The 24,598-nt window shown below is 32.9% G+C and overlaps 2 protein-coding genes and 1 pseudogene across 4 annotated transcripts; 1 reads left to right on the forward strand and 2 right to left on the reverse strand.

Annotated features, from left to right (window-relative positions):
• Positions 1 to 3,327: 3,327 nt before the first annotated feature.
• On the reverse strand, positions 3,328 to 4,366 carry LOC137837243 (small ribosomal subunit protein eS27y). The gene is made up of 4 exons (XM_068646181.2): positions 4,290 to 4,366; positions 3,899 to 4,000; positions 3,750 to 3,778; positions 3,328 to 3,651 (listed from the first exon to the last, which is right to left on the reverse strand). The coding sequence occupies exons 1-4, from the start codon at positions 4,290 to 4,292 to the stop codon at positions 3,525 to 3,527; spliced, it is 261 nt and encodes an 86-aa protein (XP_068502282.1). The 5' UTR covers positions 4,293 to 4,366; the 3' UTR covers positions 3,328 to 3,524.
• A 4,329-nt stretch (positions 4,367 to 8,695) lies between these two features.
• Positions 8,696 to 12,258, reverse strand: LOC137837244 (calcium-dependent mitochondrial ATP-magnesium/phosphate carrier protein 2). Of its 3 annotated transcripts, none has more exons than XM_068646183.2 (4): positions 11,454 to 12,258; positions 9,482 to 10,270; positions 9,314 to 9,404; positions 8,696 to 9,215 (listed from the first exon to the last, which is right to left on the reverse strand). In XM_068646183.2, exons 1-4 carry the CDS (start codon positions 11,833 to 11,835, stop codon positions 9,038 to 9,040), a joined length of 1,440 nt encoding a protein of 479 aa, XP_068502284.1. In that variant the 5' UTR covers positions 11,836 to 12,258; the 3' UTR covers positions 8,696 to 9,037. The 3 variants fall into 3 exon arrangements, with proteins under 3 accessions (XP_068502284.1, XP_090157428.1, XP_068502285.1); XM_090301302.1 differs by having other exon boundaries at positions 9,482 to 10,346; XM_068646184.2 differs by having other exon boundaries at positions 9,482 to 10,284; positions 11,454 to 12,128.
• A 5,694-nt stretch (positions 12,259 to 17,952) lies between these two features.
• On the forward strand, positions 17,953 to 18,755 carry LOC150027907 (uncharacterized; annotated as a pseudogene).
• The last annotated feature ends 5,843 nt before the right edge of the window (positions 18,756 to 24,598 follow it).

A 24,598-nucleotide genomic window follows, 5' to 3' on the forward strand; every position in this document is an offset into this window, starting at 1 on the left:
GTCTAAAGTCTTCTATCCTATCCTATGTAGTACATGTACGGATAGTGATACGACACAAACACAAATATAAAAATACGTATAATTTAAATGTAGAATACGAGAACACAGATTTATATATTATATAATTTTGAATTATATAAATTAAAAATAAATATTTATGTTCAAAATATGTTTCAAATTCTTTTGAGAACAGAAATATATTTTTCATCATTTAAAAAAATTTGTTCTTTACTTTTATAATCATAATAAAAATTTATAGAGTATCAACACTGATACGTGTCCGACACGGATACGCCATTTTAGATAAGTGTCCGAGTCTGATAGCTTCCCTCCTTGTAAAATCTTACGCTTAACATATCCGGAGTGACGGTTCTTCCTCTTTGTCTCCTTCAACCTACGAGCAAGTGATTGTTGTAACGTCAAAGAAGGGGAAGCATGGATTCGTGGAAATTGTAGATGCAGCTTGTAACCAGCGTGCTCTGTACGAAGAAGAAAAAGGCAAATTCTCTCAACTTTTATTCATAATTTTTTAAATTATTCAGTTAATACTATTTTTATAAAATATCCAAAAAAAATTATTTAATTTTTACTATTATTTATTCTGATATCTTTTTAAAAAAAAATATTTCAATTTTATAAATATTTAAATTTATTATAACTTTATAAATATTTAAAAGTATAAATAATATTAGTTAAAAAAATCAAAAACAGTATTAAATAGATAAATAAAAACAAAAGAGTGATTGATGAGCAATAAAAGGAAATAATGCCATTTGACAAAAAAAGTTGAAGAAAAATATGCAGGTTTAAATTGAGTATGTAATTGACGAAGAAAATATGCAGCTGACCCACAAACCCACATATTAACTCTGGTGGGAAGCGGGCCAATAAAACTAGTGCACATTTCTTACACATTCTTTACGGCAAGTTCTTCCTACAACCAATCATTTTTAACCTCAACCCAATATAATATTTTATTTCCCCTTCATTATAGATTCCGGAAAAGTATATCTGAAATTCAAAATTCAAAATCACATTCTAGATAAAAGAATTCGTAATACATCAAATTCATTCTGGAAAAAAAATCCGAAAACATTTCAGAAAAGAGGATCCGTAACGTATAACCCTATTTATTTAAGGGTATATTCATCTTTTTGTAATGAAATTGGGTGCAGTTCCATTATGCAAAAAGTAATTGCCTTCTTTACAGGAGACAGGTCAATTTAGTCCAAATTATACATTGACATCCCTAGTAACCATTCAAGACCCCTTACTGCTTCCAAACTACATTTAATCTATTAGCATAATGGCACACGTGACTAGCACATGGTGTTCAAATGATTCTGTATTTCAAAAAATTTCCGCACTTTATTTGATTCAATTTTATAATCACTTCCAATGTCTCCTATCCACCTCAGACCCAAGCTTGACCTTGTTGGGCTGATATAAAACACACCAATATCATGTTTGGCCTTGAAAGAGAATCATATTTTAGAAACACAGATATTCCTATGACGACACCATAATTATCCTTCAAAAGTAGTAGAGAACCAATGAATTTTAAACACGAGTAAAAAAAAACATAACATGGCTTAGACTCTAAAACCAAAATTCAAAACATTTATATGAAAATAAAAATTTGACAACCAGATTTATGAACCATAACTAAAAAACTAGAAATTTATCAAACTCCTGATTTATATTACCATATTTGTAAACATAAAATTACAACTCCTTAAAAACAAACCTTCCCTAAAAAAAACAAAACCCAAAAACATCAAATTTCAATTGTCCATCCCCAACAGCCGATTCCTAAATTCCCCTTCCAAACGTTCAATCTTTCACAAAAAGGGGTTGATGTAGGAAGTCAATATCTACCCACCCTCTTTCACTAAAATATGTTTGAAAAGTAAAATCCGTAAGTTCGTATAAAAGGCAAAATAAGGTACGACCCCATGGTTCCAATTCTCATTAGTTTTAAAGACTAGTGGTGAACGACAAATATTTGCTAAAATTAAACAGAAATACAATCAACTTTCCATTGTTAATATACAACAGGTCCAAAATAAAACACTTTATTGCATCATGAAACTAACATTAACACACTCAGAAGTTCCTGCCACTATAGGCAGCCCAACTTCGTCTCAACACATTATTAGATTATAGTAAAATAAAATTCTAGATACCATGTACTCAGTTATCGAAAACATAATATAAAATATAATTACATTACATACTTAATAATGCCATTTCTAAGTTACTAACTTCAAATAGTCATTTCTAGTGACTATTGGAAGAAAAGGTAGAATAATTTTTAAACAATTCATAGACAAAAATGTTAACTACCATTGCTCTTTAATATAATTGCATTAATTTCAACTCCAATTCATAATAACTTCAATCAAGTGTCTTGAGCCCCTATATTGATAGGTAGGTTATTAACAAGAAAACTGATAACAAAACACATGTAACTATTTTTTAAAAATGACTCCCTAAAGACATGGGTCCTGTGTTATAACAAAAACACAAACAAACATGTGACGTGATAACCAAAAGCCCCAACACAGTTACAAAATACAAAGGCAACTCAAATTTACAAGCTAAAAGACAAAACAAAAAACATCAAATTTAAAATGGGACCGGTTGTATATGTTTTTATTTAAGTGGAAGATAAAAAATCACTGATTAACTTAATTTCTGATATGCTAAATAACCATTCACTCAGCATCTAAGCTATAAACTTAAGAAACCTTTGGGCAGAAATTTGCAACAACTTTGCAATGATGTAGGGCATATCCTCTCGCTTCAACTGCTAAAACTGGAGCAGGAAAGCATCCAAGGAACCCATTCATTATTGAATTTATTTATGCCTACGCACCTAAAAGGAGTGCGCCACATAGAATACCCTCTCTCGTGGAATACCACGCCACCCCTCACTAAAGAGGGAAGCGCTCGGCCTTAGGCACACACACAAAAGTAATCCTTGTTTACGTAAACATGAAAAAAAAGAGTCCATAATAATGGAAGGAGTTGAAGATATCTTCAAAAGTACCAAGGAAATTATATTAAGAGAATATGAGACTGGAGTACACTAACATTCAGAGAAACTACATATATGATCATTAAAATAAACCGATCATAAAACAGCAGAAAATCGAACATGAAAATACTGGCAACCTAACAGACCACACAATTCCCAATTATAATTGATGCAAGCAAAACATATGGATAAACCATTCCAGATACAGATCGGAAACACACAAAACAAACCATCAAAGTAAACCATTTCCACTTGAGTAGAGAATATTGTTGTAAAAATAAATATCCAACAAAACCACATCCACTTCAATAAAGTAAAATTCAACATTGGGTGTCACTAACATGTCCTGTGGAAGCAGAGATATTGTCTTACAATTCAACAAAAATTAATATACCATGTCTAAAACTGATTCCATCTCAAAAACCCTAACCGACACTCATCGACTCTCCAATCATAGACAAAGAAAATATGGCTAACAAACCATTTAATCCCCCTTCTTCCTAAAAGAGCAACCTTCAGTTAACCTTGCACGTCCACCTGTTGGTTGGCACAGCACAGTCTGGCAGTTACCGCATACCACAACTGTCTGAGAGTGGCTAAACACAGTTGTTCTGCATCCACGAAATAAAAATACCAACCAAAATCACATAAATTATTTAACCACCACTATAATCAACTTCAACAAAATAAAAATAAACATTCTACTCACATGTTGAAACAGCCCTGGCACTTGACATCCTGCAACAAAGAATCAAAACTTCAGAAAAGCTTCAAATAGATTATTTTCTTAAATAAAAAAACAGAGTTGATAACAATAGCAGTTCACAGATACAATTACTTTCAATTAATATTCTATACCATGAAAAAGGAATTTGGTGACTGAACAAGACGCTTGAGTTTGTGCTTTCTCTTCTCCAACTCAGCTGGAGGGTTCAGCAAATCAATATCGTTCTGAAGAACCTACTCACAGACAAAGCAAACAAACAATTCTCACTTAGAAAACAATATGCATATAACGATATCTCAATGACAATTCTTCTAAACGATAATACCATAGAACTATTCTCGCAAACCACAAAATAGCAAGAAAAAAAAAATTCTGAACTATGTTCTCGACCAAAATAATTCAGAAAGCACGTTTTTTCAGTAAATCGATTACGCTTTCTTCATCTTCAAAGGAACAAAAATGCAAAGTCAAATAATGGAGAAACAATTTCAGATCTAATGCGAACAGAACTATGATGCTCACCATTGTGAGAAAACCGCTGAAAACCAAAGAAATATGCTCAACCCTAGGTTTAGGTTTAACAGCAGCAACACAGCGGCGAAGGAGGAATGAAAGGAGAATTAGTAGGTTTATAAAGCTTTTACTGCCACACAAAAAAATGTTCTAAAAAACATTTTTTGGGCCGGCCCAGTACAAATAACATGGTTAGGCCTTTTGAACGAAATAAAAATATCAACAAAATAAATAAATAAATGTTTCATTATTATGTTAAACAAGGAAAATATTTGTAATAATACTATTTTCCTGTTTCTAAATTCTTATTTTGATATCATATATTTAAATCAGGATCTTTGAATATACATATTTTTTAGAAAAAAAATATTTTTTATATAAGTTGTTTTCACTTTCATTAAGTCATATAAATTATTTTAATCTAATATATTTAGTAAATATATTTTTTTGCTATAAGATAAACTAAATTTTAATATAATTATACTGCTAATAATTTTTCATCCTATTTTATATAATAAATTAATACTTGGATCCGTACGAGATTTTAATTTTAAATTTTTGATCAATTTTTAAATATTTAATTTCAATTGTAATTATAAAATTATAAAAAATCAATTTACACTTTTATTTTTATTCTATAAATAAAAAATCAATAAATATTTTATTCTGTAACGAATATTATGTGTATGTATCATTAATAAAAATTATATAAAATTATTCAATATAGTTTATTGAGTCAGATGATATATTACTTAACGTATAATCTGGTTACTTTATAGAGTAGTATATGATGTTGTTAATACATTATGATATTTAATATTTCGATATAAAAATTAAACAATATAAACTCAAATAATTTTCACAGTTGGAGAATTATAAAACTAAGTGTAAACAATTACAGATTAAATTAATGATAAAATTAGTGTAAAAAAACATTAACAATTGAATTTGGTGAAAAAAATTAGAGAAAGAAAAATTATTCTATTGAAATCTACACTACTACAAGAAAATCATTAAATAAAAAATAATTTTAAACACAAAAAATAATTAGTTACTATATTAATTAAATTAAATATTCTTTTATAGACTAAATGTTAGTATTTAAATTAATTTATATTATTGATTGATAAATATTTTTTAAATTAGTATCTAATTAACTATCGAGGTTTTAGCTACCAATTTTAAAATATAAATAATTGGTTATTAAAACATTAGTAGCTAATTAAATATCAATTTAAAAACTATTTATCAATAGTAAAAACTAATTTATATACTAATAACTTTTTTAGTTTATAAAATAATATTTAATTTATTTAATATAGTAATTAATTATTTTTGTTTTTAAATTTAATTTTTATTTAATGATTTTTTAATAGTGTTATACTGAATTATATTTAATAAAACTTTTACTAATTAAATTAATTATAATTCATTATGATTGGTCAATAAAAAATTAAATTTGATTAAAAAAGTAGAGATCAACTAATAAAATTATGACAAATAAGTCCCTTAGTTAATGAGATTGAGTTTAATTAAGGTAATTTGGAGCTTAGCGGGTGAGGGTTTCAACAGTGATTTTAATTTTCTCTAACAGAGGATAGTTTGTGAGATTATAAAAAATTATAAAAAAAATATTCTAAATAAAACTAGTAAAGTTTGTTTTAAATGCAACCAAGAAAATCCCCACCTTGTCACAAAATGGTCATTCAAGTAACCTATCAAAGAGTAGAACTCTTGATTACATGAGGGAAAAAAAATATAATTAAAAACATTCTACAAAGTTATAAAGTTTCCTATGAAACCCTAGTTTTAGTGTTTAATTAAACATGCAATGAAAAATAATAAAAATCTCATCTAAATATACTCACATGATAATGTAACGAACCTAAAATTAGTCAACATTTTTTACTAATTAAGAGTAAGCATAAAACACCGAGATGGAGAAGTAATACAAGGAAGAGAGTTGGCAAAACTTTCTTAATTCTCATCCTTTGAAAAAGTATAGTTACTACCTCACTCAAATTGCATAATAATAAGATGAGAAACAAGAAGAAAGAAAGTTTGAAACATCTAAGAAAGAGAAAGAAAAGAAGAAATAGAAAAAAGAGATAACTAAAATAAGGAAGAAGGAATCAAAAGCTTCGAGAAATAGGTATATAATAGATATTTGATTTTCTTTCATGAAATTTTGTTTGGAATGAATCATAGGAAAGATTAGAAGTTTCAATTTTGATTGATGGAAGTTAATGGTTAGTTAGGTTTTGATTGATTGTTTTACTCTAGGAAAAGGTTAAAAAGATGTTAGCTTGAGATTATAGTTCCAAGCAAAGTTTAAGTTATTTGATTTTATGTTATCAAGTACTTAAATTTGATTATTGATGTGATGAAAATAAGTTTTCATTCCTTGATATAGCATAGCATAAGAAATGAATTACATTCCAAAATTAAAAATAATCAATTTTAATGTATGACCAGATTGATCTAGATGTCATGTTTTCATTAGAGTAGTTTTGCTTTTTTTTATAATTTTAGTTATTTTTATGTTTAAATTTGTTATAAAATTTTTTTAGACTTAGTTTTGTTTTCTTTATTTCTTTTTAAGATGCTAGTTGAATGTAGTTTCACTTTGATTTTAGTTCTTTACAATTGTGTTGTTTTCTTTTTTTTTTATTATAATTTGTTGTTTTGATTCTAAGTATATTGGGTAGCTTTTATTATTTTATTTTTAACTGTTTTTACCATTTTGATATTGTTATAATATTGAGATTGAATGTAGTTTCACTTTGATTTTAGTTCTTTACAATTGTTCTTTTCTATTATAATTTGTTTTTATTCTAAGTATATTGGGTAGCTTTTACTCTTTTGTTTTTAACTATTTTTACCATTTTGATATTGTTTTAATATTATTTTACTATAGTAGACAATCTAGTTTTGTTTTTTATAAGATAGATATTAATGGTCTAATAGATTGTTTTTGTTAAAAAGAAATACATTTGATTATAATAGTTTTTTGTTGTTGTTTTTTTCTTGTCAAAAACCTTTGTTTTGAATTTTGTTGTTCTAGAAGGTTCAACCTTTGATCCGCCACTGTAAAACAATTCAAAATTGCAAAAGAAACAATAAGGGAAAGAGAGATAAGAAGGTGTAAAAGAAGAACAGCATAAGAAAACACAAGAAACTTGGAAGAACAGCATAAGAAAACACAAATAAAACACAAGAAACTTGGAAAGAGAAAACTAAAGTGAGCGCAAAAGATCCCTTTATAATGAAGAACACTAATATCATATTACAGAATAGTATATAAAAACATCTTTATATATCAGAGACATTTCCAGAGGCAAAGCTATGGAAGTCCGAGATAAGAATGTAAAGAGGAATGAAAGAGAAGAGAGAAAACACTTGCGCAAGTAATGTGTAAAACTGTACAAAACCCTGCTTGTTATTGATGTGAGCATAAAAAATATTTATATACCAGGGATGTAAAGAGAAAAAACTATAATGAAAAAACAAAAAAAAACAATAAAGTCCAAGCTAAAACCCAAACTAAAAAAAACAACTAATTAATAGACAAATAAAAACTAATTTTATCACTACTAAAAACTAGAAAAAAAGTTGTAAAGATGAATACAAGGTTACAACATACAAAAAGTTTGACGACACACAAAGGTAATTGTAATAATTAGTATGGTATAAACAAATAGGATCATCTCTTCCCTGCAATCAACACTGTCCTAATGATCCTATATGACATCACAAATTAAACCAATTACGGAATTATTTTTATTACTTTTTAGAGAAAACCAAATTATTAATATCATTTAGTTTTTAAAAGTATAAAATATTGCTGACTTGATCTATTTTATGAAATTTTGAATGTAAGAGTTGGATTGCTAAAGTTTGCTTAAATAAACAAGTAATTAACCGTGTAATTTTACAAACCTTAGTTCATTTTATAATAACATATTTGATATTTGTGTGTATGTATTTGGATATAAAATATCATGTCCTTTGTCATGATATATTATGATTAAGTTCATTTGTAAACTCTTTTTTTAAAGATTATAACAACTGGTTAATCGTGTCACAACAGAAGGAATTAATTTTGTTTAGAACTATGGCATAAGTTATTGAAACATTACATTCTTGGAATTTGCTTTGAAAGCTTTTCCAAATAGGACATAACATAACTTTTTGCAGATGAAATTATCTTATTTAGAGAAAAATTAATTTAATTTAAACACCATTGTATGTCTAAATATATTATGTGATAGTCTTCAGGCAGACTTCAGCCAATTTAAAATGGCATTGTGACAATGACCTACATTAGAGTGATAAACTAACTAAAAAAGATACCAAATATTCAGAAGTTCAAAAAATAATTTATGATTTTAAAGGGAAATGGGAAGTCAAACAAATACAAGAAGCAATTGTTAGAATATGATTAGCAAATCTGAGGCATTACAAGTTACAAAATCGTATCCTAACTGTTTTTTTAGTACAGTCTAGCATACAACAAAATCTGCTCAAGGATATGCTGCTTCAGGCATACTAGTTTCATGAAGCAGCATCCAGGACAAACCAATTTCGTCCTTCAAGAATTTTGAAGAGATGTTATTTAACAACGATTTAAACAATTGTCATAAAATCAATTAGGGAATTTATTCTTGTCATTAATGTCTAATGCAGAACCACTTCAGTAGTTGCCAATGGTCAGCCATGTCAATTAGAGTAATTACTAAAGGAAGTGACAAAGTTCTTCACTCCAAATCCAAGCCTTTTTTCATATTCTCATAGACCAAATAAGTGATACTAGCAGATGGAACAACTTTGAGCAGGTTAGGAAATAATCCTTTGTAGAATCCCCTTAGCCCTTCATACCTAAAAGTTCTTCTGAATACATCTGACATTCCCATATAAGCATGTTGAGCCTGCATTCTGAGATAAACAGTCATCTCAGTTCTAATTTCTATAAAAATGAAATTAACTTGTTACATGTTAAGCTGCAACAAAGACATTGCACAACCAAAGCTTACCTTGTTCTAACAACCTGCAATGGGTAAACACAGGTTGCTCCAAGGGCACCTGATACCGTCCCACATCCTAATTGTGTCAGAGGACCAGGGTCTACAGAAAACTTCAGAATTTCAACACACAACTATAGCACATCTGGCAGAGCACGACATACAAAATAAGTTCATTACCTTCATCAAGAAGAATATATTTCTTGGACATGTCTTTCAACGATTCATATGCAGCAAGATCTATGCCAGCATAAGGGATAATCCCCAGAATAGAAGGAATCAAACCCTTATAAAATGCGCGGGGTCCTTCCTTAACCCATATATCTTTTGAGAGGGTTCCAAGACTGGGAAGTTTTCCACCTTCACAGGCATGAGTTTGTATTCGTGTTTTAACAAGATCCAGAGGATATATTACAGTTTGAGCCACAGCACCAGCCGTACCACCAGCTAGAAGTCGTCCCAAAGTACCAACATCAGCCTTTGTCCCTTCTCCTTTAGCATTCACAATGAAGGTCTTTAGCATCTCATACGTGTAAAATCTAATAGCACTCTCAGGGGCCACCTTAAGAACATTTAAGCCATTGCCACGAAAAAATCCTAAGAAACCACCTTCTTTCCATATATCTTTTACTGCAGGCATTATATGAGCTCGTGTTGTTTGCACTTGCAGTACAACCTTCAATCGATCAAGGGGTGCAGTTATTGTACGTGAGGCAGCGCCTGCTACACCTCCTGCAATCAGATAACTACTTGCATGGATGTGCTTGCTAATGCCTGCTGGAATAACAGTTTGTTCCCCAATATCAACTAGGCATACACGTTCCAAATAATGATAAATGTTCTCAATGGTTGCCTCATGAGGGTAAAGCAGCAGAAAATCCCTCCATTCTCCAAATGTTATAACCCCATTATGATCCTTGTCAACACGCTCAACAAATCGAGCAAGTTCCACATCATCAATCTGAATCCCTATAAAAGAGAGACTAGTGTGGCTTATAGAATGAAATAACCACCAAAGTACATCACAAGACCAAGAAGTACCTAACTACACAGACAATAATACACTAAATAAATTAGAGACTGATATTTATCTCTGACATTTGCAATCAGAATAGAAATAAAACTGTTTATATTGTACAATTTGGCAATCAGAAAATAAAGGAAATCTACTTAGAAATTGATTTATTACTCAATTTACCCTCAAACTAGTACATAATGTGAATGCTTCCCCCCACTTATATAAGAAATTATTTCATGGTTGGTTGGGGATCTCCACATGACACATTGTTTTTATGAATCTTTCTTATAAATTAAAAAACTTGGCAACGTGTTAACGTACAATTGGCTGGGGATAATGGATATGTGGTGGTGGTTTCAGGTTCCGTAATATGTAACAATTGATCCCATTTACTATATAGAATTTTTACCACTCCTAACACAGATTAGACATGTCGAAGGAAAAGTTCTTGACAGACATTTGTTGATAGTCCGATATCCATAATGTCGTACAACAACCATTGAAATGAAAGTTATCCCATTTATATACAAATCACAAAATATCAGACAGATAGAAAGAAAAGGGTTAACACTATATTTGTCAATTAACGAGTAATTCATAATCTTCCTATAAGTTCCACCATGAAACTAATAAAAAATAAACTTTAAGCTCTCATAATTGATTAAAACCGTATCGTAATCTTCCAATAAGTTCCAAGTAATCAAAATAAACTGACTGTAAACTCTCGCATTGAAAACAAACACCTAGCTAATAAATCCTTGTCATCATTATTTCAGAGCACACTCAAATGTTGACTTTACAGCTTAGTTTACTAAACCAAGTCAATGTTACTTTAGGCCATGTTTGGAAAAATCAAATCAACTAAAAATAACTTATCGTCAGGACAAAAGATTGCAAGAAACAATTTCTTTCTTATTAATTTTTCCAAACTGTAAATTTTGTTTTCTTATATATAAGTTATTTCTTAACTCACATTTATTTTTCCTTCATATTTCTCTCTGTCTAGAACTGCTTAATAAACAAGCAGACCAAGCCAATATATGCTTATTCCCAGAACAACCAAAACCAACACGCAGTTCGATGACGCAAAACGACAAACCAAACAAGTCCTAGCATTCGGCGTGTATTGCTCACCTGCTCTCACAAGCGCGTGCCAGAGCTCCTCGGGCGAAATACACCCACTGTGCTCCACATCGATGGCCTGAAATATCCGATACAGTTCCACCTCTTTCTCCTCCATGTACCTCTTGAACTCTCCGTACTCCACTCGCCCGTCCTTGTCTGCGTCCCATGCGCCGAGCAAGTCCCGCGCGTAGTCACTCTCCGAGGGCATTCCCAGCGCCGCAAGCCCCCTCTCGATCAGCGCGTGGTCCAAGTACCCGCGCCCCTGCTCGTCGAAGAATCCAAAGAGCTCGCGAATCCGCGCCTCTCTCTGAGGCGCGCTTTCACCTGATGCTAGCAACACGTGATCCATCGTCACCTCTGGTTCCTCGCTCTTTCTTCGGTTGGCGCCCATACGGTTCCGTTAGGTTCGGAGGGTGGATCGGATTCAGGGTCCGAGGAAAGGGAACGAGGAATGTGGTGGAAAAGGAATAAGTGCGGGCATGAATTAGGGAAAGAAGATGAAAGTGGTGATTAATTTTTGGGGAAGGAATATTCGGAATTGTACGAGTTGGGCAAAGAGGCGACGGTGGCCGCGGCGACGGAGAGGGGTCGCCGGCCGGAGGGTGGGAGAACGCGAGAGTTGAAATTGGGAAGCAGCTTTTTGGGTGGGCGAGAGGTTATTGGTTGATTGAGACGAAAAAGAATAATAAAAAGACAGAAGAAAAGAAGAACGTGATGAAACTGGTGGCAGGAGTATATCGGACAGCGCAGTGTGCAGTTAGAGTTTTTAACTGCCTGCGCTATTTCTTACTTACCATTGAAGTCAAACTTTCATGAGAAAGTTCTGTCCATTTTGGTTGATTTTAATACCTTTTTTTTTTTTTTTTTTTTAATTTATACCACCTTCTTTTCTTTGTTCAACACCATCCATTCTTTTTCACATAAAATCATATTAGTATAATAACACAATTTCTTACACTCTCATTTGATTGAATGGAATAACTTCATTTATTTTTCAAGTAAACAATTATCATTTTCAATTTAATTTAGAAATGTTTCCACAAAATTTAAAATTAAACTATTTGTTAAGGTCAAAGTTCAATATATCTTAAGATTTTGATTAAGTGCTAAAAACAACTAGGTATAAAATATTGTCATACTTCGTCTTATGACGATAACTATGTAAAAAAAACAGATAATATAAGATGCAAGTGTTAACATTATGGTGTCATTTCTTAAGTTTGTTAAGATGCATATAAGATCAAATGAAATGTGCATAAAACATATGACGATATCACATAGTATAAAGTAACCTTACACTTCAATAAATATGTATATGCTTATTCTATGTTGCAGGCTCGTTTGCCAAAAAGATCCTTAAAAGCATAAGTCATGATCAACATTAAAAGATCTCTTAGAGTTTGAGTTAAAGATACTTCTTTGTAAATTCCTTAGCATTGAGCATTGGCAACTCTGAAAGGGATATCTGCACCTATGCACAAGTAGGAAGAATCAAATCAAGGCACACTGCCCATGGAAAGATAATTTGATCCAATTAGTGATAAAATTAAGTAAAGAAGAAAAAACATTTAATGCATTTCGGGCAAGCAAGCTCATCAGAAGAAAGAAGTACACAGAAAATAATAGAATTTGATTCAATAGGCAAAAATGGATTAACAACGGGCATTATAGCCTATATAAAGCATCTCAAGGAGAAGAAGAAAAAGTGAGACCACATTGTATAGTACTAAAGCTGCTCAAATTTTTTGTGCCCATTTAAAGCTTCATAGAATAACCCTAAGTCAAGAGTGGCTTGTGTCAAGAATACACAAGGAGTTATCCAAAAGTGACTATGAGCCTAAAGAATACTCAATTAAGCCAAGAATGGCTTGTGTCAAGAATACTTAAGGGGTTAGTCAGGAGTGGCTACATTCCCAAAGAATACTTAATATGTACTTTGTAGCAATAGCCAACCTCATGGAAGTCAATCAGTTGATTCAAAACTGGAAGTGGTTTGTTTGGTTAGACGAACTAGTATAAAAATTAGAATGTGTATTCTCTTTTACTCTCTCTACTTTGCATATTATTGTTGTTTGTACTAACAAAGAATGGGAGTCACTACAATATTACTCATAACCAAAACGTTTTTATATAAGTAAATTTCTTAAGTTAAATAGCTTAGTTTGATACAGTGCATCAAATACAACTGCCATTAACTGATTAATCAATTTATAAATTTATCGTCTGAATATCTAACACAACAAGGATGAGACAACAAATGGTAGCAAAGGGAGAATCTATCATAATACGTCCAATATTTTCAAAAGAAGACTAAACATACTGGAAGGACAAAATGGAGATGGAGATCAAGTCCACACAGTATATGGCACATCATAATCAAGGGATACATAAAGATAAAGAATTTAAAAAAGGACTAGACACAAATTAAGGTTAATCAAATGGAAATCAATGACAAAGTTAGGTATGTGCTAACATTTGATTTGTCAAAAGAAAAATTTAATGAACTTTGCAAGCTAAAATAAACTAAGGAAAGTAAAAAAAAAAAAAAAAAAAACTAAGGAAATATGAGACTTCTTAGAGAACAAATACAAAAAAAACGTAGAAAATGAGTTAAACTCAAGCTTTTACTTTGAATCTGACAAAGAGAAGACAAATGTATGTCTAATAGTTGACACAAATAAAAAGGTGAATCATAAGTCTATCTCTAGATTTGTCCAAATCTCTAAACCTTATGCTCATCATTTGATGATGAAGATGAGAATTATCTGTCTCATGAAGAAACTTTCATGACCTCAAGTATGTGTATTAAAAACAAATATGTGTATTAAAAATAAAAAAACATAAAAATATGTATGATGAGAACTCATACATTATGGAATAAATTGTACCATCAAACACAACAAAGTTTAAATTGATAAATAAAAATTAATCTAAGAAAATATGGGCATCAATTTTTTTTTGTAATATTTATCTTAGGAAGAGGAATGAAGAGACTACTAAACAATCTCAGGTTTCAACTTTGCGAGCTAGGCATAAATAAAGGACAAAGGAAATATATTCCTAGATTTGCTCACAAGGCAAAGTGCCCTCATACAAACCCATATCGTCTATGCAAGCAATTTGTTTTTTTTAAGAAAAATAGAGTTGTGGTTACTTTATAATTACTATTTATAAATATGTTAAATATTAATTTACCATACCATAGTTTCGTTTGCGTAGTACTAATATGCTTGAAGAGTCTATCCAAGGTAAGGGTGGGCAAAAAATTCAAATTGTCAACTCTAATCCATAGTTATCCAAATTCATATTACTTTTAATCCATTTAAATGGACTAATCTCAAATCAAAATCCATATTTTTGGATTTTAAGTCCAATCCATTTAATTGGATATGGATTAGATATAGATTGGATACATTTTTGGTTTATCCAAAATGGATTTTAGGTTAGATTTTGACTTGGCCAGGACCCAAGTTGAGCTGAGTCAATCCGTGCCCATGTTGAGCTAAGTCTGCCCGAGACCATGTCGATCTGAGTCGGCCCGGGCCAATGTCGAATCGGTCCAAGCCCATGTCGATCAGAGTCGACCCGAGCCAATGTCTAGCGGAGTCATCCGAGCCAATGTCAAGCCGAGTCGGCCTGGGTCGGATTCGAGCTAAGTTGGCCAAGGCCGGATTCGAGCTGAGTCGGCCTGGGCTGAGTCACATGAGCCCATGTTGAGCAGAGTCAATCTGGGTCGATGTCAAGCCGAGTCGAATTAGCCCGGGTTGGATTCAAGCTGAGTCACCCAGGCTAATGTCGAGTTGTGTATGCCCGGGCCGATATTGAGCCAAGTCGACTGGGCGGTGTCAAGTCGAATCGGTTCAGGCCCATTATGGGACAATGTGGAGACAAGTAGGCCCAGGCCGATGTTGATCCGAGTTGGTTCGGGCCCATTATTTGGCACTTACATATCTTGTAGGTGAAAAATTATAGTGATGAATTTGCTCTCCATGTCATCCCAACTAGTTAGACTTTAAGTTGGTTGTGCTTTGATCCAATCTTTGGCTTCACCAATAAGGAAAAATGGAAACAACTTCATGTAAGCAACCTTTTATTGTACAATTTCAAATATCATGGTAGCACACAACTCATAGAAGGTATCCAAATGAGCATATGGATCCTTATGGTCTTTGCCTGAAAATAGGTGAGTTGAAAATAGATTCAAGAAAGCTAGTTTGATGTGAATCCCTTTGGCTGCTGGTGGAATGCCAAATCTAGAAAAGTGTCTTGGTCCTTGATGGACTACATAATCTGCTAATGTTATTCTTGGGGGATTCATGATTCTCCCTTCTTTGTTATCTCTACCTCTAGCTTGATCAACCATTTTACTTGTAGCTTGTGTGGATTGAAGTGGTTGAGAAAATGAAAAAAATGTCATGTTCTTGTCTTGCCACATGTCTTTCTTTACTCTTTTTAGCTTTGCTTCTGCTCTTCTTTATGGCCTTCTCTATATCCTATTCAAACAACAAATATTATGCATATGTCTTATCTCTAAGTAACATAAATTAATAGAACTCAAAATAAGATCAATGCAATAAAACTGAAAATAAAATTTTGCAACTATGTTATTAATATATATGTTATATTGCTAATATACACTACTTTTAGAAAAAGGATTATTCAACTATTAATATTGTTAGATATTATTAGATATAATTAGATATTATGAGATATTATAGATATTACTAGATATCTCTATTTATGCAATAGGCTTAGCCCATATGTTTCTTTTCCTATATAAACATAACTCTATCTGTTCAATATACACAAGAAATTTACCTTATTCTTTCTTTTCCTTTTAATATGTATCAGAGCATAGGGTTAGGGTGTTGAACCAAGTGGTGTTCAAGCTTTGAAGAATCCAAACCCTTTGAAGGATGTTGAAGGCTTGGTTGTGCTTGCTGTTGCTGAGCTATCTTAGTTAGGATCTGGGGTAGATTGTTTATGTAATCCACTCTTGATTGAATCCAAAGCATAGGCATTCTCAATCTTTTAAAAGAAAAGTGTTTTTCACACTAAGTGAAAAAAACCCGATTGTTTTGTCGAAACAACCGATTGTTTTATACTTAGGTGTTTTTAGAAAAGATTGAAAACTGTTTTTCAAATGGTTGAGCTGTTAAAACCAAAACAACCGATTAATCCTTGTATCTGTTGAACAAGTTTCTTCTGTGTGTTTGCTGAGAAGTGTTGTGTGTTCTTGAGGGGATCAAGATCAACATTCTTAGTATTGGTGTGTGGCCAAGAGAAGTGTGTGTCTTGAGGGGATCAAGGTCACTTTCTTGGTTGTGTTGTAAGTGATCTAGGTTTGATTGCTTAGTGGAATTCCTCAGTGGTTTCTGAGAAGACTGGATGTAGCTCTGGGTTTAGAGTGAACCAATATAAACATTTGTGTGCATTCTCTCTCTCTCTCTTAACTCTTTAAATTCAGTTTTGATATTTGTAAACTGAACAACCGATTGTTTATGCGAAACAACCGATTGTTTTTCTGGTGCTGTTGTTTTTGCTTATTGATTTGGAAAAATGGATTCCTTATCAATTGTTTCTTGAGATAATTTCATTCTTGACTTAAAAGTTTTCGAAATCCCTCTTTAAACCATTCACCCCCTCTAGTTTAAAGCCATCCATTCTAACATAGGGTTCAAGTTTTTTTGGTGAACCCACTGTTCACTGGAATTTTCCAGCCACCGGCCCACCATCTAGCCGGAGCTGCCACCGCCGCCGCTTCGTCGGAGATGTTGTTGGACCATCGCTGAACCATCGTCGGAGCCTTCACCGGAATCTCGTCGGAGACGCCACCAGAATCGTTGTTGGAGATGCTGCCGGAACCGCTGTCGGAGCCTTCATCTTTCTTGCTACGACCAATTGACCGGTGACTGGATTTATTCTTGTCCTCCATGGCTTCTTCCACTTCCACTTCCACTATGGCTTTTTCCGCTTCCACTGCCACTATGGCTTATTCCGCTGCCGCTGTTACTACTTCCGCTGCCATTATGTCAGATCCATCTATTTATACTAATTATGTCAATGTTCATCTCTCAATTGACAAATTGGATGGAACCAATTATGACACTTGGGCCTCATATGTTAAGTTATGGTTTAAGAGTCAAGGTTATGTTGATCATTTTACCCATCCTAATGTTGCTGAAAATGAGGTTTCTCGTTGGTTAAAAGTTGATGCTCAATTATGCATTGTTATCAAATCTACCATTCACTCATCTTTAAAGCAATTTTTTCGTACCGATGAGACATGTTCAGAAGTTTGGGAACAAGCAAAATTATTATACACCAATGATACTCAACGTCTTTATGGTGTGTGTCAAAATATCCTCACAGTTGTTGCTCCCAACGTCTTGATGGTACAATGACGGAATATCTGGGTATGCTTCATGCTCTTCTTCATGATTTTAATGAGTTGTTACCTTCTGCCCCCACTCCTTCTCAAGAACTAGAACAAAGATACAAGTTCTTCATGTTATTGGGTTTACATGGCCTTCCTGATGATTATTCTCATGTTCTTGATCAAATTTTGGGATCTCCTATCGTGCCCAATTTTACTTCCACTTGTTCTATCCTTTTGCGTGTGCCAAGTAAACAAACCACTGATATAACGTCTCATGTTGATGACTCTTCTGCTTTAGTCTCTCAGCATAATGATCGTACTCGCCCTCACAAGTTGGGCAAAGGGCGTCACAAGTGTGACCATTGTGGCAAATTTGGCCACAAAATTGACAGACGTTATGCCTTACATGGTTGTCCTCCTAAATCTGTTGCGGTTGCTCAAACTGCTCTTGTGCAACCTTCTACTGTGGACCATACTTCAATTGATACCTCAGGCTAACCTGTTATTTTCAATGAATTTTTTAAATGGTATGAGGATCGTCAGAACTCTAGTTCCACGGCTTCTGTTGCACATTCAGGTACATATTTTGTTGGCCTCACTCGCTCTACTTCCCTTGGCCCTTGGGTTCTAGATTTAGGTGCCACAGATCACATTACTGGTAATCAATCTTTTTTCTCTTCCCTATCTACTACGGGTTATTTACCTTCAGTTACCATGGCCAATGGATATAAGGTACCATCACATGGTGTTGATACTATTAACCTTTTTCCTTATTTATCTATTGATAATGTTCTTTATGTCCATGGGTCCTCATTTAACTTATTATCCATTAGTCGTCTCACTCGTTCCCTTGATTGTGTTATTTCTTTTACCAAAGATTCTGTTTCTTTACAGGACCGAAGTTCGGGACGGATGATTGGCACCAGATGTGAGTCTCATGGACTTTATCAACTACAGATCTCTGCACATGTTGGCGCGATTATGGATTCTCCATCTCTCATTCATGCTCGGTTGGGTCATCCTAGTCTTGCCAGGATGCAGCAACTTGTTCCAAGTTTGTCTAATGTGTTTACTTTATCGTGTGAGTCGTGTCAGTTAGGGAAACACATTCGTAGTTTTTTTCCTAGTAGTTTCTCACAACATGCTTCATCTCCTTTTGCCTTAGTTCACTCAGACATTTCGGGACCAAGTCGTATTAAGTCTAATTTAGGATTTCAGTATTTTGTTACTTTTATTGATGATTATTCAAGATGTACTTGGGTGTTTTTAGTGAAAAACCGTTATGAGTTGTTTGCAATGTTTCAAATATTTTACAATGAAATTAAAAATCAATTTAGAATTTCCATTCGCATTTTGCGCAGTGATAATGGACGTGAGTATCTTTCTCATTCTTTTAAAAATTTTAAGGCTTCTCATGGTATTCTTCTTCAAACTTCATGTGTTTATACACCTCAACAAAATGAGGTAGCTAAGCGCAAGAATAGACATCTTGTTGAAACAACTCGTACTATTTTAATCCATAGTGATGTTCCTCAGTGTTTTTAAGGTGATGTTGTTCTTAGTGCATGTTATCTCATTAATCGTATGCCATATTCAGTTTTAGATAACAAAATTCCTCATTCTATTTTATTTCCACATGACCCTCTCCACTCTTTACCTCCCAAATTTTTTGGTTCCACATGCTTTGTTCATAATTTTAGTCCTGGTCTTGATAAATTATCTCCTAAGTCACACAAATATGTCTTTTTAGGGTTCACTAGATCACAAAAAGGATATAAATGTTTCTCACCTTCTCTAAACCGTTATTTTATTTCAGCGGATGTCACCTTTAATGAATCTTCCCTTTACTTTAAGTCTTGTCCTTCTCCTTCTATTTCTTCATCTAATCAAGTTAATATGCATTGGATATTTTGGAGGAAATTGGGTTGATGAATTCGAAATTTGTTGATACTCCCATGGATCCCAATGTCAAGCTTCTACCCAATCAGGGGGAGCCTCTTTCAGATCCTGAGAAGTACAGAAGATTAGTTGGAAAATTGAACTATCTCACTGTTACTCGTCCTGATATTTCCTTTGCAGTCAGTGTGGTGAGTCAATTTCTTAATTCTCCATGTGAAGATCATTGGAATGCAATCATTCGTATACTGAAGTACATTAAAGGCTCTCTTGGAAAAGATTTGTTATATGGTCATAATAATCATACTAAAGTCATTTGTTATTCAGATGCTGATTGGGTAGGATCTCCATCTGATAGAAGATCAACTTCCGGTTATTGTGTCTCCATTGGTGATAACTTGATCTCTTGGAAGAGCAAAAAACAAAGTGTTGTGGCGAGATCTAGTGCAGAAGCAGAATATAGAGCTATGGCCTCAGCTACTTGTGAGCTTATTTGGCTTAAACAGTTACTTAAAGTATTGCAATTTGGAGAGGTCCCTCAAATGACACTTATATGTGATAATCAGGCTGCTCTTCATATTAGCTCAAATCCAGTTGTTCATGAAAGGACCAAACATATTGAAATTGATTGTCATTTCATTTGAGAAAAGATTATATCGGGAGATATCAAGAATGAGTTTGTTAATTCAAATAATCAAGATATTTTTACTAAATCCTTACGAGGGCCTCAGATTGATTATATTTGTAACAAGCTAGGTACATATGATATATATTCACCAGTTTGAAGGGGAGTGTTAGATATTATTAGATATTATGAGATATTATAGATATTATATATATCTCTATTTATGTAATGGGCTTAGCCCATATGTTTCTTTTCCTATATAAACATAACCCTATGTGTTCAATATACACAAGAGATTTACCATATTCTTTCTTTTCCTTTTAATAAATATCTTATTATTTCCCGACAATGACACCAAAAACTTGATGGTCACGTGTCTTAATGATGAAAACCCATCAAGCCTCGAAAAATTTGGCTAAGAAGATTAAAAGCAAAAAAAGAGCTCAAAAGACTCTCATCTTAGGGAGAATTAATTGTTGTTTGATATTCCATTTTTCTCTAATTTTATAAACATTGTGTAGGGTAGTATAGACTTGATTTTGGGCTTGTATTTGGGCCATTTTCTTAGGCCATGTTTTAGGCCAATTTTCATGGGTCATATATTGGGCCAATTAGAGTATGGTGTAAATTGAAAAAGAAAGAGTCTAGCTAGAGTTACAATTGGGCCTCCTTGGACCCAATGCAACTATAGACCATCTAGGATGCACAAATAAATTACTAGACTGCAAATAGAAAGTATTGAGTGGCAAGGAAAACATGAAGGTCCATATGTCATCCCCTTAATGGAGAGGATCCCATCAATGCCAAAAAACCATTCTTCTTCATGGAAATGGATATGATTCTCTCCAATTAGAGGAGGACACTTGTCTACCTCTAATTTGAGAGGATTTTCTCCAAATAGAGATATTCATTTTTCCTTATATGAGTGAAGGGCATTTAGGGTTAAAAATTGCACCTTGTTGAACTTGAAGCTTTGATGTCTCCAAATCCATGAATATTGCTTGAATACTAGGTTGCTGCTTGTGGGCATGGGTTATGGATAGATTAGAATTTGTCAATCCACTCTTAGATTAATCCAAATTTGAATCAATCAAGTTCTTTAAAAGAAAAGTGTTTTTCAAAGTAAGTGAAAAAAAAAACCTATTGATTTATGATTCAATTGGTTGTTTTACACTTGGTGGTTTTGGAAAGGATTTGAAAAAAAAACTGAAATTGGCTGGCCTCACAGTCAAAGCCAATTCAATCTGTTGATTCGTACTTTCAATCGATTGTTTTTTAAAAACTTAATAGAATTGGTTAAATCTGTTAAATATGTTTTTGCTTGATAAAATCTGTTTTGGCCCCTGATTGAAAGTCTAAAACGACTATCTTTGAGGCTATATAACTTGTTTTAAATCTCTAATTAGAGAGAGAGATCAAATTACAAAAGATTAAAAGCTTCTCAAAGATTGCAAGAATACTTAAAGCTTTGCATTGGTTAAGAGTGGAATGGGATCTGTTGTACTCGTTTTGTATCAGGTGTGATCTTTCCTGTTCTTACTTATTTTTTTTCAATTCATATTTGTAAAATTGTAAGATATTGATGTCTACAGTTAGAGGGTGTTCTTACTTGTAGTGTTTGTGTTTCAAAGAGAGTGAGTATTCTTGAAGGGTTCAAAATCACCTCTTTTATGTTTGTGTTGTGTAATCTGTGGTTGATTACTTAGTGAAATACTCAGGGGTTTCTGGGGACTGGATGTAGCTCAGGTTAAGAGCAAACCAGTATAAACTATGTGTGTTGAATCTTTCTATCCCTCACTGCTATTAAAACTGTTTGATCTGTGTTTTTGCAAAGTGCTGATAAAAACAATCGGTTGATTCGCATAAACAACCGATTGATTTTCAAAAATCAAATTAAAACAATTTTGTTTTTTGGCTGATCTGATTGCTTCTTCTGTGATTCTGCATTAATCTTCATTCTTGTCCAGAATTTTCGAAATTTTTTCTTTAAAGAATTCACCTCCCTCTTGTTTAAGACCTTTAATTCTAACACACCTTGGTTGCCCAAAGCACTATAAATACAAGTGCTAGCCCCCTTGTAAATTAACTTTGAATAAACTATTGATTTGTTGCCAAATTTCAGCCTCAACTAGTCTCTTAACTCACTTCTTGATAGCCTTATTTGTAAGTGTTTTAGTATGGAACCTCTTAGGAGTTGGTCTAACCTCTCTTAAGCTTCATTATCATTCTCCATACACCAATAATTTATGGTTTCTTTCACTCATTTTAGATAGCAAATTTCGTACCAAAAAAAAAATACAAAGTCATGCAACCCAAGATTGCATCACTTAAACTTCTACCTCTCGACAAGTGAACCGAATCAATTGTGGTACAACTGATAAGGGGGTTGTCATATCCTCAGGGACTAGAAATTGATGCAATAGTCAAACCTCCTCTTAAAAAACATGTTATAAATCACAACATACATTGAAGTTAAATAAATTGTAATCTAAACATTGATAATGAACAACAATTAAAATAAACATACAAATATAGAGATATGCAAGTATAATAGAGTGTTGAGATTGAATAGACTTTGTAATAATATGTACTTTAAGATTACATATGTAGTTTATTTCAAATCCTTTACTCCTTAAGGTCAAACCAAGTTAATCCCTTAGTCATGGTTATTTAGAAATCAAACTAACCTAATTAATCCCTTGAATTATATCAATTTGTTTCTACATTAAGTTTTAAGAGTAAAGCCAATCACTACAACCTTGTCCCTAGTAGTTGAAGTTCTTGGTTGATTTGATTTAGTTATGGGAATGAACGTATTTCCCAATATCATTCACAATCTAAAGGAAATGGTAGTGATCCCTTACTTACCAAGCATTAAACATAAAACCAAATCAGATAGGAATAAAATACACTTATATATAAATCAACAAAGTACAAATGAGTACATTGTCCTTCAATCTCAACAAGGATGAGTTTAGCTACTCACAATGAATGAATTACAATGAAATAATATGTAACTAGCAGCTAAATACAAGTATTGTTTCAAAAATAAGCTTCACTTTTCCATTTAGTTTCCTATCTATTTATAAGGATGAAGCACAAAATATTATTTCATTAAAATCTTCTCAGCGCCAAGTAATCCGCTCAGCGAATTAGGTTTCTTTAGGTGAAGGAAAATAACTCGCTCAACTTCTCTTTTTCTATGCTCAATACTAGATCTTTCTTCATCTTCAGATTTCCTTTGTGCTTAAAGCTTCTCTAGATCACTTCAGTGCTTCAACTCTCTGAATTTGCTCCTTTTTGGAGAATTTCCCCTTTGTGCAAGTTTTGAGTTCTTAACGCTTGGAGGAAATTTTGGTTGGCTTCTCTACCTCAAATATGCTCAACACATCAAGCCAGCGCTTAGCGGATTGGGTGTTTTCTGCCAGTTTTTCTCAACTTCAAGTTTTCCTTTGAATTTTGCAAAATAATTAAAGATTCTTATGAGTTTCAAATAATTTCAATCACAATAAAAGTTTTAAATAGATTAAACATAAAGTAAGGAAAGTAAACTTATCTTTTTCTGATTGGATTTTATCCCCACAAATTTGCATTAACATGGTAACTAAATAACTTATTCGGTTTAAAAGCATGCTTTACCTTGCCTTTGCTTTGTTTTTTGTCTAGTATTGTTGGTTTTTTGGTTTGGAAATTTGATATATGGGATCTGTTTTTCTTAGAGGTGTAGTTATGTTTAGTTGTTGTGATGGCTGTGAGGCGTAGGAGGTATGGTCTTTTTGGTGCAGGTCATCAAGCCTAATGTCAGAATGGAATGGCTATGTTTTATTGTGGCTTTGCTTTGTCATCAAAGCTGGTTTACACAACCTTGTAAAGGGTTATGGCACATGGAGAAGCTGCAATGTAGTGCATCAAGTTTCATCCAGGATACCAGCAAGGCGGTGTAGATTAAAACATTGAAAAGTTCATATTCAAATTGATAATTCAGAAGTAGTACATTTTCAAACAGATGGAGCAGATAAAGAATCAGTTTCATAGAATGAAGTCTGCCACTCACTTTTTAAAGCTCGATCTGATGAGGACAAGGTTCTTTAAGTAGTGTAAGTGGGAAGAGGTGCTGGTGGTGGGGAACTTCCAGTTTGGATGGTCAGATACAAATCAAAATATGTTTATAGGGTTGGAGTGAAGATTAGTGATGCACTTAAGCTTTTGGTGAGAGGGGTGAAAAGGGGTCCAAGCTAGTTGTTGTTGCTACAA

Source organism: Phaseolus vulgaris, chromosome 4 (genome assembly GCF_051622355.1).
Source record: "Phaseolus vulgaris cultivar YP4 chromosome 4, ASM5162235v1, whole genome shotgun sequence".
NCBI lineage: Eukaryota > Viridiplantae > Streptophyta > Magnoliopsida > Fabales > Fabaceae > Phaseolus > Phaseolus vulgaris.